General features: G+C 39.3%; 2 protein-coding genes across 2 annotated transcripts; one reads left to right on the top strand and one right to left on the bottom strand.

The window, feature by feature from the left end:
* Nucleotides 1–1,007: 1,007 nt before the first annotated feature.
* LOC105037876 (pollen-specific protein C13) lies at nt 1,008–2,361 on the bottom strand. Its single transcript, XM_073261305.1, has 2 exons — nt 2,076–2,361; nt 1,008–1,478 (listed from the first exon to the last, which is right to left on the bottom strand). The coding sequence occupies exons 1-2, from the start codon at nt 2,269–2,271 to the stop codon at nt 1,147–1,149; spliced, it is 528 nt and encodes a 175-aa protein (XP_073117406.1). The 5' UTR covers nt 2,272–2,361; the 3' UTR covers nt 1,008–1,146.
* Nucleotides 2,362–6,556: 4,195 nt separating this feature from the next.
* LOC105048610 (FCS-Like Zinc finger 5) lies at nt 6,557–9,137 on the top strand. Its single transcript, XM_010927963.4, has 2 exons — nt 6,557–6,996; nt 8,811–9,137. The coding sequence occupies exons 1-2, from the start codon at nt 6,707–6,709 to the stop codon at nt 8,968–8,970; spliced, it is 450 nt and encodes a 149-aa protein (XP_010926265.2). The 5' UTR covers nt 6,557–6,706; the 3' UTR covers nt 8,971–9,137.
* The last annotated feature ends 4,987 nt before the right edge of the window (nt 9,138–14,124 follow it).

Below are 14,124 nucleotides of genomic sequence, written 5' to 3'. Positions count from 1 at the left end.
TTGTATTTCCTAATAGCTTAAATTCTATGTTCACAAAGTTCAATTTTGGTTTTATATTCACAAAATTTAATTATCATTAATTTATATCACAAAAATATCCTGATTTTTTTCAAAAATATAATATAATTTTTACATCTAATTAATATCTATATTTATTTTATTTATTTATTAAATTAAATAAATATAATATATTAATATTTGATCAGAGATACTCCGGTTCGATTCAACTCTAGCTCGGGCAATAAGACAAATATTTTGAGGTAAAGAAAAAAAAATCCTATGGACGATGGGGAAAGAAGACAGACAGTGAGCTTGAAATTTTTTTTTTTTTTTAATTCTACTAGCTCCATTATCAGGAACAGAAAGTAAATCTCAACAAACATTATAAAATAATTTTTTTAGATGTTTGTTTTATTTTTCTTCATTTTTTTTTCTGTTATCTTTTAACGCAGAACAACATAAAGGAGCAAAAATCTGATAATGCAGCTCGATGTCCTTTCAAAATATTTTTTTTTAAATTTTTTAGATTGTATTTATACTCATTATGTATGAATATTTTATCTTCAAAAAAAAAAAAAAAAGAAAAACATGATGCCATTCCAATGCTAAAACTTTTTTTTTTTTTTCTGAAAAATCCCTCACACGCAACATGAACCGCATCCAGGTCAATTAGTGCGTCATATACGGCACGCCTACGCGTGAATTGAATGCTGTCTGGCCCACTCCATCAAGAGCCTGTAGCCTGCCTGTACCTATCATTCATTGGCCTATCTGTGATCTGGTAAAGCAGATTTGGATTCAGAAATTACCATCCTTTCCGCAACCAAAACGAGACAGTAAGATCCAATTGCAAGCTGAAATATAGAGCAATGTGACAGATCCGCAATAAGATAAAACCTTTCCCTCCCACAAACCAAAAGAAACAATCCTGTTTTCTCCTAAACCATAGATGAAAAAGAACCCACAATCGCACTCACAATATAAAACTAGAAACCATCATCCTAGGATACCAAAACGGAATAGATAGATTTACCAATTGTCAAATAAAAGAACCAAGTAAGGTACCCAGAACAATCATAACAGCAAAGAAAGGATCCTTTGGCTATTAGCCTACATAGAAGGAGACCAGACTATATTCTTTTCAAACTAGACTTCATTCTCATATTGCTGATACATCTTAAGCAGCTGAGCGCAGCCTGCCAAGGCGATATCCCTTTGGAAGCCCAGTGAGTTGGCAAACCTCTTGGTTGATGCAATGCCGTTGTTGTTGGTGAGGAACACACGAGCCCTCTCCCGGCCCTCCAGCGTCTTGGCACAACCTTTCACCGGGCTACTCACGAGCACCGCCTCGCAGGTCTCGTGCTCGTGCTCATCGGCGACAAGGATGTTGTAGGTGCCACTGCGGTCCGTCACGCCGTCGAAGCTGCACGTCTTTGCGCCGGTGGTCCTCGATCGGCATTCTAGTCTCACCTTTGCACCTGCAAAGCACCCAAAAAAAAAATAAAAATAAAAAGATGAACATAGGAAAAAAGCATGATTTTATCTTACGACTTCAGAACATGAGCGATTCCGCTTATAGAAGATCTAATTCTACCTAAACTAAATCCCTGCACACACCGTACTCTATTACTAAGAGAACTATCTTGTTTTTCCAGTTTAGTTCGCTAAATTTTTCAAAACACCAAAACTTTAGTCCTGAACGGAGGAAAATGGTGAAGGACATATTCCGTCAAATCTGAATAAAGTTATTCTAGGAAAATGCTACAATATAATTATGCCTCCATTTTATTCCACTCCTTTATTCTGAATAAGTATTTCATTTTGGCCACTAAGGTGTGGAAACTCGGCAGAAACGACCTTTACGACAGAAAATCGCTCAGAAAAGAAATGATCCATCTCTGCGAGGAGGATCCGAAGCCGTTTCGTTATCCCACCTATTTCTAGTAAAACACTTCCCACACTACGATTGGAACGCGTTTCTCATCGGATCCGACCGGAACACTGCCGAGATCTGATGGCCAGAGTCCAAAATCAAGCCAAAGAAGTAGCGAGATGGTGCGGCGGGGCGAGCTTACCAGCGATGTAAGTGCTTTTGGGTGTCTCGAAGCCAGCGCGGCAGGTGTCGCAGAAGACGCGGCCCTGGACGACGAACCCCTTGTTGGTCGCCGCCTTCACGTCGCGCGCGCCGCTTACCGCCGCCGGGAGGAAGAATGCCGCTGCCACCGCCGCGACGGCCCACGCGGCGAACGTCGGGATCTGGTTCTTCGCCATCGGCGGCAATCTAAATCAGGCAAGAAAACGGAGACGCGGTGAAGAAACTCGAAATAGGGAAAGTGAGTGATGTGAGTGCAGAGCTAGTCACGGGTGGTGCCTACTTATAAATATACTTTTGTTACGGTCACCGAAGGTGAGATCAATCATGGAGACTAAGGAGGATCATTCGGTTATTAATCATCGAATTGGTGTGGTAATCTACACGGGAGGTGGTGAGGAGACCAGGTCGGGGTGATGATAGCTGGCGTCGGTGGGGATTCACGCGGGAGGAGGTGAGGGACAGAGAGGAAGGTATGATTACCGCCCCAAGCGGCTTTCGCCTTTTACGCGCGGCGATCGCGGAGCGAGCGAGATTGCAGGTGGGATAGGAATGTGTTCCAGAAACGAGTTGAAACGGATGGAGAATCGGGCGAGTTGAACCGGGTCTACTGTGATCCGTTCGTTTGAACTAGGAATTTGGTCGATGAGCTGCATGCATGGTTACCATGCAGTGCAACTCGATGCAACCATTTTTTTATCACGACTTCTTACGAGAGTTTGTTGCATATCAGGCCTCCTTTGGATTTGCAAAAAGAGTTATAGATCCAATGATATCATGTTTTCATCAGATGATGCCTTGCCTTGCAATTGTAGATAATATGTATCATCCTGAAGGATGATTGTATTGATCTTTTTTAAGATAAACTACCAAATGTGGTATAAGCCGAACCAATAGAACACATGACATCCAAAGAAAGCATATTCAAGATGAATGCTATTCTTAGTTTAAATGATGCCTAAATATCTGAATGGAGGTATTTTGATGAGTCTGTGATAATAATTATTGTAGACTTTCCTGGCTTGAGAGGCTCTCATGAAAATTTTTATAAGTCTATAATAATAATTATTCCAATAATGCATATTTTTTTTGTTTTTACTTTCTTGTCCATAAAAATTGCAACATAAACGTCATAACATCAACTACAGCACTTGAGTAACTTATTTTTATGAAAATTCTATGTTTGATGTCATTTTTGATCATATTGGAAACAAGTGAATCGTAAATCACTCATGTACAGCACTAAGAAGAGCATATAGCAACTATTTGTACGCATCAAAGAATTGTTTTGCCGCCAGATAATATTCTCTATGATTAATATATGTATTATTCACAAAAAAATTAATAAATGCATTATTAATGTTGAATTGCATGGAAGGTAGCATTTTGCTTAAGCTGAGTGCCCGTGGGCTAATCATCATTCTTGTTTACTAAAGAGTTCATGTTATGCCTAGCCATGCACACTGTGCAAATGATGATAATATTTAATTCTACAAAATTATAGTTTGTACATTGTGAGGATGAGCATTAACCAACAGGATAGTTATTTCATCCCCTAGCAATATTCCCTTAAAACATCATGGTCCTAGAAAATCAATTAACATTCCAGTTCAACGTAGATCTATCGGAACTTGTTTGGTATTGTTCTTTTTTTTTTTTTTCTTTCCAAAAATTCAAGAAATCTGACCCAACAACATGTATGTTGAAATTTTTTTATTTTTATAAAATGCTTATAAAAATTTTAAAGTTTTTGCTAGCTAATATTTATTACTTTAGAAAAAGTAAAAAAAAGTTTGTTTAAATGCTATCTTCAGCATCTGCATACATATGATATTCACTAATGGGAAATGAAACAAAAAAATACAAAATCAACAACGATATCAAAAAGACCCTTAACACTTCTCTTCATTGCTTTTGCTCAATATGGTTTCCTTGACTTTTACTATCTCATCTTCTATATCCTCTTATCATCTTATGTGATAAGTGCTTCCAACCTCAAACTAAGCATATTGCAATCTCTATTTTGCTTTCAATATGCATGTCACAGTTGACATCTAGATTGCTTTTAAGAAATATCCTTAAAAAAAAAAAGAAAAATAAATTAAAAAGGCGGAATATTTAGCCGCTCCATTGAAGATTAAGTAAATACTCCCCCAAGAAAAGATTTTCAATTATTGGAACTATACTAATTTAATGTTACATATTTATTAAAATGTTTAAGACTTTGGGGACTGGACGCTTGTCTTCCATGGTTTGCAATCTGTGCGTGGACTTCAACAAGTAAACCTTCCCATATTAATTAACAGATATCGCATGATCAAGCTTAATGAAATATATGGATTGACTTCCAACTGCATAAATTTTTAATGATATCAAGCATGCAATACTTCCTCATAAATCAAGGGAGAGATAACTACTTTGGAAGGTGAAACTTTTATATATAGCCCTGGTATAATATGTATTGTTGAATTTTATTTATGTATGCATGTATGGGTGTGGTGTGTGTGTGTATCGAAAGGGCAAATGGCCCTATCAGTCAAGGGTTGTGATTGATCGATCTTGGTTGCCACATCTCATATGAGTCCTCTTCCTTTGGTTTTGCTTGATTAGCAAGCTCAAAATAAAGAATCTTAAGAAACTATAGTGGTTGTGTTCTCTAAAATGGTCTTGTCAAAATAGTCCAATGCCTTTTTACTTTGAATATTTGGACTACCATTTGTCAATAATTAGAAGTGTCTCAATCTCCTGATTTATTCACAAATCTTTGCTTTGCTTGATGAACGACATCTTTTGCAAAGAATACATGGTCAACCATCTTCATGCTTACTACTATTGTTTCGTGGCTTGATCAGAAGAAAGGAATTCTAAATGAAAGGCATCAATTCTTAAATGACCAGTTATTACTCAATTAACATAAAGATCTGCTAGGCTTCCCAAAAGTGGGGATGAATATTAAAATATCCTATGTGCATTATCTAACAAGTAGAGCCCTATATGAGGGTTGAACCAGTCTCAAAAAGGAACCAAGGTTGTATCTTTTGTATGAATAGGACAGAAAATGAGCTCAGACTGGGTCAACTTTGGATCAGCTATGGATTAGGCCTAAACAATATATATCAGGCCTGATTTGAGCTTAGATATATAGCCCATTTTATTTCAGACCAGGCTTGAATATATTCTTAGCCCTACTTAAGCCCGAGCCCGAATTTACACTCGAGCTAGAGCCTGATCACTTAAATGGAGAGTCGGGGCTCTTCTTCTCTCGAAGAGCCCCAATAAAATTCCAAATCAAAGTATCTTGCGACATGTCTACCATGGTCAAGTTCATGTACGAGGAGACTATTGCCTCTTCGACCTCCACCGTCTGTAAGAAGATCATCACTCTCGATCTCTGGGACACCATTCTCGTCGACGTTTGCTGTGACCTTGCCTTCTCCAACCTTGGTATCTCATTGCCACGGCTCATTTTGTCCTCTCCACCTTGTCCCCCCCACCTCTTCACCATGATGCTCGCCGCAAGATCGCCACCTACTTTGACTATCTCGCCAACTCTCTTCACTTTGTCGCTGCCAACACTTTGGATGCATTCTCACTTGCGACAACATCGTCCTTCTCTATGACGCTTCTCCTATACTCCTTGACCTATCTTTGCTTGATTGTGCTACATCGCCGCATCGTTTGTGCCACCTTTGACTATATTTGTCAGAACAAACCTTGACTTTAACCCCAAATTTAATAAGTGTGAGAAAGATGACTGATGGATTTAGATTCAAAATAGGCCGCGCTTTGGTATGTGAAAAAAATTCGAACCAAAACTCGATCGAAAATTCGAATCGAGCCGAGTTTGAGTAAAAGTATGGTCTCACCCAATCTGACCTAGTTCCAATCCTATGTATGAAAGAAGGATTTACCTTCTTTCACACGAATCCATAATTAATTCACCCACTACATATATCTTAAAGTAATCTAAACTCCATCTCTAATCCCCTGAGTGATCAGTTGCTCTGTGCTCTTTGCTCACCATAGTCCAAGTTGCTTTCTTGCTTATGTGCTTGTAGTTAGAACTTCTTCAATTGTCCTATGTTAATTTAAGGTTGATTAGAGACATGATTAGGTTAAACTGTACTGACTAGGACTCATTCGGTTCTATTTAATTGGCTATATGTTGGCCATCAATTATCCTGTGCCTATATATCAAAAATTCCATGACTTATGCCTAATGTAATAGTTTCAGATATCTATTCTATGTTAGGAAGATAAATAATAAGATTTAATAAACTAAAAAATAAATTTTAATTAAAAACTAAAATTTTGTTATTTTCCATAAAAAAATAATGGTTTTAATTAAATGACTAGATGAGTGAAAATATAATGGCTGATCTTGGCAAATAAAGTTCTTGACCATGATGATAGGTGCGGGTTAGGCCTATCAACGGTACAGATTCATTCCCCTTCCCCTTTTTCATCTCTCCTCCGCCCAACTACGAAATCCCCGCCCACCTCGCGCCCTTCCCTCCCGAGTCCGTCACGCCTTGCCCCCTTCTTCTTTCGTTTCTCCGCGCCCTCCGAAGCCAGCGAGAGGAGGAGAGGGAGAGAGAGCGGCGCGGGGAGAAGATGATTTTGGGGAAGCGGCCGCGGTCCGCCCGGTCGCCGCGGCCACGGCCACCGATGCGGCGGACGACGAGTGTGACGGAGTTCTCTGCGGTGGACCTCGCGGCTGCGGCGGAGGCGTCGGACGAGGACGGGGCGCACCGCGCCCACGAGCGGCGGAGGGAGGCGGAGCCGAGGAGCGTCCAGAGGCGAAGCTTCACGGACTTCGAGTTGGCCGGGACGGCCCAGTTCCTCAGGGCCTGTGACCTCTGCAAACGCCACCTAGACCCTGGCCTCGATACTTTCATCTATAGGTATAACCTATAAATCGATCCCAGATGGACATAAACGAGGGGGAAAACGTCTCTTATCCTTAATTTGATGTCTTCTTGTGAATTTTGCGTACTTGTGCAGGATATCCAAATACTAATGAAAAAATGGGAATTTTATTGCTTTCCGTGGATTGTAAGCATTTTATTTTCTTTGGAACGTCCAATTTACTCTGTCAAACATGTTCTTTTCGGATAGTTTGTTGGTATGTATTAGCACATAGGGATCTTTTGTTTTTTGATTTAATTTACTACAATTTATTTGTTCTTTAAGATCTTGAAATAACTATCTGGATGTTGTGTGTTAAGCTCATATGATTATTATCATTTTATTTTTATGTTTGGAGTTTTGTTTTCAAACAAAGTTGATGCACTGGTTTAAGGAAACTCGTATAAAATTAGAGTTTCTCCCTTTGATGTAGTCTTTTGGGTTGCGTATAATCCATATGAACAATCGTGTGGTTTATCTTCCTCGATTGCATGTTCTTTTATACCTTTCTTACTAAAGATATGATTGCTTATCTGGCTTTTATTGACTTTTTTCTTAGAAAGTTAAATTATAATTGTGTCGTAAGTCCATATATTTGATGAACAAATTTCCTTTAGGTCACTTAAATTCATGAGTATGGTTTAAGTTCTTTTTCTTTTCAAGTGCCACAGTGTAAAGTGGGATGGTCTTTCTAGCTGCATGCCTCCTATATGAGTATTCCATGTCTTCTTTGCATATACACATATTGGCACACCTAACAAATGGGATGGTTTGATTTCCAAACCCTAAAGGAATGTTGTAGTGGGTCCACAATAAGTCAGAATTTATGCTTCTCTCTAGATTAACTTGTTAATTACAATTGTGTCGAAGGGTCATGGAAGGGAAGAATCTAAAATCACTTGGTTGAAATTGTCCAAAAGAATTTGGAGAGGAATCCAGTGATCTATATGGTGTCAAAGTATGTTAAATAACTTACATTTGATGAGATTAACACTAACTATTATTAGATATTCATTACATCATACAGGAGGTTTATGGTTTAAGGGTTATGAAAGATGACAGGACTCAGAGAGATATCTGACTTAAGTTGTGAACAAGGATTTGAAGAAATTTATACTGACAGCCGATGCAACCTTTCATTGGCAGGAACATCTAAATAGTGTCAAAATATGTTAAATAATTAGATTTGATGGGGTTAACACTAACTATTATTAGATACTCATTACATCATAAAAGAGGTTTATGGTTTAAGTTCATGAAAGATGACAGGACTCATAGAGATATCTGACTCAAGTTATGAACAAGGATTTGAAGAAGTTTACACTGACAGCCGATGCAACCTTTCATCGGCATGAACATCTAAATAAGCTTGAAAAGCCAATTAGAGTGGTCAGAACAAGGTTGTTAGTTATGGTCTTGACCCTTGGTAATATGCAGTGGTAGAGTATAACTACTTGATCAGCAGGTTTTTATGCATTTATAGCCTGTCCCTTGAGATCTAAGATTGTATCATAACTTGACAATTGTATTGAATTATCATTTCATTAGTGATTCAAAAATTCATTTATAGATTCTTACGGAAATAGTTTTCTTTGCATGCATGTTTACATCTACATATACTTGTTCTAGACTATCAAAATATTTTCACTCTGTGGAATCCCAGGATTAGTGTAGAATGACCTCATTTGATGACACCTCCCAAACCAGGAACACCTTGCAATCTTTGACGTCCACTTGAGATGCTTAATCTTTGTTCTTATAAGGTAAGTGAGACTTATTTGTATTCACCTACTTCTCCTTCCATACCCAGGGTTGAAATTGGATTCTGTAGCCTGGAGTGTAGGCAGCACCAAATGAACATAGATGATCAGAAAGAGAAGTGCTCATTGACATCTCCAAAGACTCATGCTCCCCAAGCAACTGGAGGATCTGAAATGTCCAGCAACGGTGGAACAGTTGCTGCTGCTTAAAACTAGCACCATTCCACTATGGAATCTTTGCACCATAGTCCCTTTTTTTTCCTTTTTTGTTGTTGTTGTTGTTTGGGAGACAAATGCACAAACTGATGCCACTGCTTCCCCACACAATATATCTTTTGTTAATGTCAATGGAAGTTTTTTTTTTTTGCTAAAAAAATGGAGGTTGGAAAAGCAGCCACCTACGGTTTTTATTATATACTCAAGAATATTTACAGACAAGGAAGTTTGGCTTAGATGCCCTCACACCAGCTTAAAGGAAACAAAAACAGAGACATACAGAGATCATTCATGAACAACCAGAGCTGTGACCCAGGGGAAGGTGATAAAACCCCCATCTAACTTGCAAGAACCAACTGTAACATCTAAAGCCATAAGGCCAGCACTATAATAGCCTACAAGAGATGGACGACTTGACATGCAAACCTTCATATATTCAGTAAATTTACATACCAGTCAACAAGTCCTACAGCCCTCTTATTTTGTGCCATAACTTTGCATGCAGTGTGACAAGGCTGGAATTGCAGAGAATGGACCAGTCGAACAAATGCAAACCCTTTTTAGCAACCGAGTTAATTGAAGCTTGTTTGTTCAAAAAATTGCATGGGTTTCTCTCCTTCCAGCAAGATCAGGAAATGGCACCTATCAACATTAATGCCACAGGCTGAGTAGCTTTGGAAAATTTTCTCCTCCTCCACTCCAAGTACAGGCCTTCAAAGGAACCACGCAAGTGCGAAACACCAATCAATGGACATAACTCTTTCCAAATGGTGGTGAAAAAACTACAATCCAAGAAAAAGGGTGATCTACTGATTCAGTAGAATTTTTACACAACACATAGCCGCCCAAGTTCCTACCGAGTTTCCTTCTAACATTGTCCGCTATATTCAGCATCTTTCTCCAACACAGCCATAGAAAACATGTAACCTTAAGTGGCACTGAAAGGCTCCAAAGGGATGTGGCAAACCTACACTTCACCCCTCTTCAGTTGATTAACTGATACGTAGACTCCGGGCTAAAACCATCTTTACTGCTTAAATTCCACACAATCTTGTCTTCCTCACGGTTTAATGTGACTAAAGGTGCGTTTGATTAGTCATTAAAAATATATATTTTTTTTAATTTTTAAAAAATAAAAATTAAAAAATAATATTTGGTAACATTATGAAAAGTAAAAAATTAAAATTAAAATAATTACTTTATATACAAAGCAAAAAATTTTATTTATCAAAATTTACTTGTCTACTTTTTTTTGCTTTCTCACATCTAAAACGTCAAACCAAAAAGTAAAGAGTCTGAACGTTCTCTCTCGTCGAGCTCTTCACCTCTCTATCTCCTTCTCCCTCCTTTCCGAACCTTCTCTTTCGTCAACTCTTCACCTGTCGTTCCCAAACGTTATTTTTACTTTATAGCAACGTAGTTATCAAATATATTTTTTTTTTTTTATTTTTACTCGATAGTAAAAATAAAAAAAATAAAAAATATTTTTTAAAAATCAAAAATCAAAAATCAAAAAGTATAACCAAATGCACCCAAGGTAAGCAGGGACGTGATGGTTATGGTGATCTACATTGTCTGCCAATTGTGAGATTGGCTGTCTAGGTTTCTATGCCATGGTCCTGCAATTGAAAAAAATTCTATAATGCAGTACCATTCTTTTTGGTGCTGCAAGCATAAATAGAGGGGAAGATCACTTTTGGAGATGCACCGCAAAACCATTTATCTTTCTAAACAGAGGTATGTTGACCATTCCTAAATCCAGAAATGCAAACGGTTCCCAAAAGCTAGGAGTGCCTTGATGTCATCTTTCCAGAAATTTGAACACCACTTGGGTGGTTCCAACACATTGACAACTTTAATTTCCTGTGATATGCAAATTCGATTTGTTCCTCAGATTTCGATCTTTCATAATGTCTTCAACCCATTTTGCCAACAATGCATTATTAAATTGTGAATATCTTATTCCCGGCTGCTTTTCCTTTGCAAGCATATATGCTCTAGTTCATCTTGCAAGAAAGACCACGAGCGGTCAAAGAACTATTCCAAAGAAAGATCTTCTAGATTTATCAATTCTTTTGATCATCCAATCTAGTAATTTAAAAGGAGACATGCACTAAAAGGATAGAGAAGAAAGAACAGAGTTAATTAGTGTGAGTCTACCTCCAAAGGGAAGATATTTGCTTCTCCATGGAGCCAATCTACTTTCCACTCGTTGCAAAAGGACGAGCTATATGATTTAGGGGGTTTGACTCCATTGAGAGGCATGCCCAGGTATTTAAGAGGGGGAGGTACTTCGGAATTCATCCATTGACCGAACTCTGGCCGCTCCACAAGATTCTCTTTACCCACCCTCTATATACCCATGGATGGTTTGGTTGCCTCATTCTCGCTTGAAGGAGCAAAGACTGCCGTGTTTAGTTTTAATGAAGATAAGAGCCCAGGGCCAATGGATTCTGTGTGTTTTCTCCGGTGCTTCCAGGACTTGATAAAACATAATCTCTTTTCTCTCTTCCAGCAGTTTTATTATAGAAATTTGGATCTTGTAAGGATGAATTATGCATTCCTCACGCTTATTCCAAGAGAAATTCTTTGTGCATCATGAGCAATGTAGAAAATCTGATGTAAAGTATACCATCTTATTCGATTGATCTACGTAGTCATCACTTTTCAACGTGCATTTAATGTCTGCAAATCAATTTTTTCATTTAAAAATTTTGTATAACGAAAATACTCTAATCTTTTGAAAAAAATTATGATATTTTATAGCATAATATAGCCCAGGATGTCATAATAGGATTTTGCTATATTATTTTATTACGAAGGGTATTTAAGATATTTCACTATCATATTTTTATATTCTATTATTTTTTAAAAAATAATATCTTTTTTAATTCTTCTTCTTCTCTTTCGTAATTTTTCTTGGCCGACGCCTGCCTTTCCACCACCGCACACCTCCCGTCGCCCACCTCCCTCTCCACTGCCTCTCCTCCTTCGCCGACTCCCCATCGCCGCATTGCCCCCATCCTCCTCCTTCGCCTGCCTCTCCACTGCTGCCGCCCTTCGCCCTCGGCACCACCCGCAGCTTCTCCGCACCCACTCGACCCTCCGATGCCATTGGCAGCTCCTCCGCACCCCTTGCCCGTAGCTACTCCGTCTCGTGGCCCTCCAACCTCTGTCGTCGGCCTCCCCTGTCAGGCACTGGTGGCTTCCACGCGCCCACCACCCCCACCCAGCGCGTGCCTGTGACTCCCAACTCCCCCTCCCTGATCACGCCCCCTCTCCAGCGCCCAGGGCTTTTGCGACCACCCCCTCCCTTTCAATGCCCATGGCTCCTCGCGTTGGCCTCCGCTCCCTCCAATCAGCATCGGTGGTTTCTGTGTGCCCACCACCTGCCCACCCCGCCAACATACTCTTGTGGTTCCCACCTCCCCCACCCCCTCACCCCACACCAGTGGGTTCTGCGCCACCCTATCCCCACCGGCCCCCTCTCCGACACTCGGGGCTTTTGCGACCCCCCATGCGCAGATCCTCTGATCTCGGCCCCCCCCCACACCCTCTACCCCGTATGAGCCCGCGATTCCAATCGCCACCCTCTCCTCAGGCCCTCTTATCTAAGATGGTCGTGGTTCCTCGACCCCCCAATGCCAGCGGCTTTGCAGCCCCCCAATCCAGCACGTGCCTGCAACTTCTCCGCACCACCCTCGCTCCACCCACGGCTCCTCCGTCTTAGTGCCATGATGAAGATTTTTTTTAAAAAAAAATTTAAGAGTGGTATAAAATAGTTTTAGTTTTTGAAATATTTACCGCACCAGCTATGTACATGGATACTCATCTAGTTAAAATTCGAGTGGTCCATAATTAATCTGACGATCAAAAATGGATGAATAATAAAAAGACTAAAATACCTTTTGGAGCATCGTAGCAAAATCCGTCATAATATGGCCTAAGATATCATAATATGAGAAGGCCATTTTTGTCCAACTATTTTCAATGCGCATTAATGCTTACAGGTTGGCTTTTTTGTTTGAAAATTTTGAATAACGAAAATGCCTCTATTCTCTAGAAAAAATTTTGATATCCATGCATATTATGGACGCAGGATGTCATAATATGGACATAGAATGTCATAATTTTTAAAGAGTAGAAGCAATTTCGTCATACAATTTTTAAACGAAAAAGTCGACCTGCATGTATTAAATGCACGTTGAAAAGTAATGACTATGTAGATCAATCGGATGAAACAATACACTTCACGTTGGATTTTCTACACCATCTGTGGTGCACAAAGAATTACGCTTTGTTCTAAATAAAGAAGTGACAAAAGATCCCAACAACTTCAGGCCCACTAATCTCATTCGTGGTTGCATAAAAATCATTTCGGAGGTTTTGGCTAACCATCTATAGCCTATTTTTAACAGCCTTATTGATCCAATGCAGATAGCTTACATCAACGAAAGGTATATTATAGATAATATTTTGTGTGCAAATGAGATTTTGCACCGTTCTTGGAGACATAGCCTGCGGGGGTGATTTGTAAACTCCATTTCATGAAGGCTTTTGAAGGATGTTTGGTTGGAGAGAGTGGAGGTATGGAATCGGAATCAGAATGGATGACTCCATTCCAACCGTTTGGTTGGGAGGAGTTCATTCTGATTCCGAATCTAGAGTAGAATAGGAATGGCTCAATATATATAGAACTCAATCCCTACTCTTCTCTATGGATTCAAATTTTCATTCCAATTTCGATTCTGATTCCGATTCCGATCACGAACCAAACGCTTTGGAGGATTTGCTCATTCTGATTCTGATTCGAAGCCATTTCGATTCCCATTTCCATTTCGATTTTGGTTACGAACCAAACACCCTCTTAATGGAGTGAGTCTGTATTACTTTTTCAGGTTGCTAGATAAAAGGAACTTTCCTACTTTGTGGATCAATTGGATTTAAAATCTGATCAAGTCCTAAAATTGGTGTCAATGTAAATGGAAAGATTGGCAACTAGATTTACTATAGGTGGGCGCTTAGGCAAGGAGACCTCTCTCCTTTTCTATTCATTCTTGTAGTGGACCACTTCTGTAAAATGCTCAATGCTAGGCGTCCACTAAGATTTGTGAAGGATTAGGAAATCCATGGATTTGTAGAGGTACA

Source organism: Elaeis guineensis, chromosome 7 (genome assembly GCF_000442705.2).
Source record: "Elaeis guineensis isolate ETL-2024a chromosome 7, EG11, whole genome shotgun sequence".
NCBI lineage: Eukaryota > Viridiplantae > Streptophyta > Magnoliopsida > Arecales > Arecaceae > Elaeis > Elaeis guineensis.
The sequence above is the reverse complement of the archived record's forward strand: the minus strand, read 5'-3'. Positions and strand labels throughout refer to the sequence as shown.

Bases quoted from the DNA above. Each gene is read 5' to 3' on its own strand.
- LOC105037876 (XM_073261305.1), bottom strand. From the start codon at position 2,271: ATGGCGAAGAACCAGATCCCGACGTTCGCCGCGTGGGCCGTCGCGGCG. The intron at 1,479-2,075 runs GTAAGCTCGCCC...GGTGCTTTGCAG, and splicing joins CAAAAGCACTTACATCGCTG to GTGCAAAGGTGAGACTAGAA.
- LOC105048610 (XM_010927963.4), top strand. From the start codon at position 6,707: ATGATTTTGGGGAAGCGGCCGCGGTCCGCCCGGTCGCCGCGGCCACGG. The intron at 6,997-8,810 runs GTATAACCTATA...TTCCATACCCAG, and splicing joins CTCGATACTTTCATCTATAG to GGTTGAAATTGGATTCTGTA.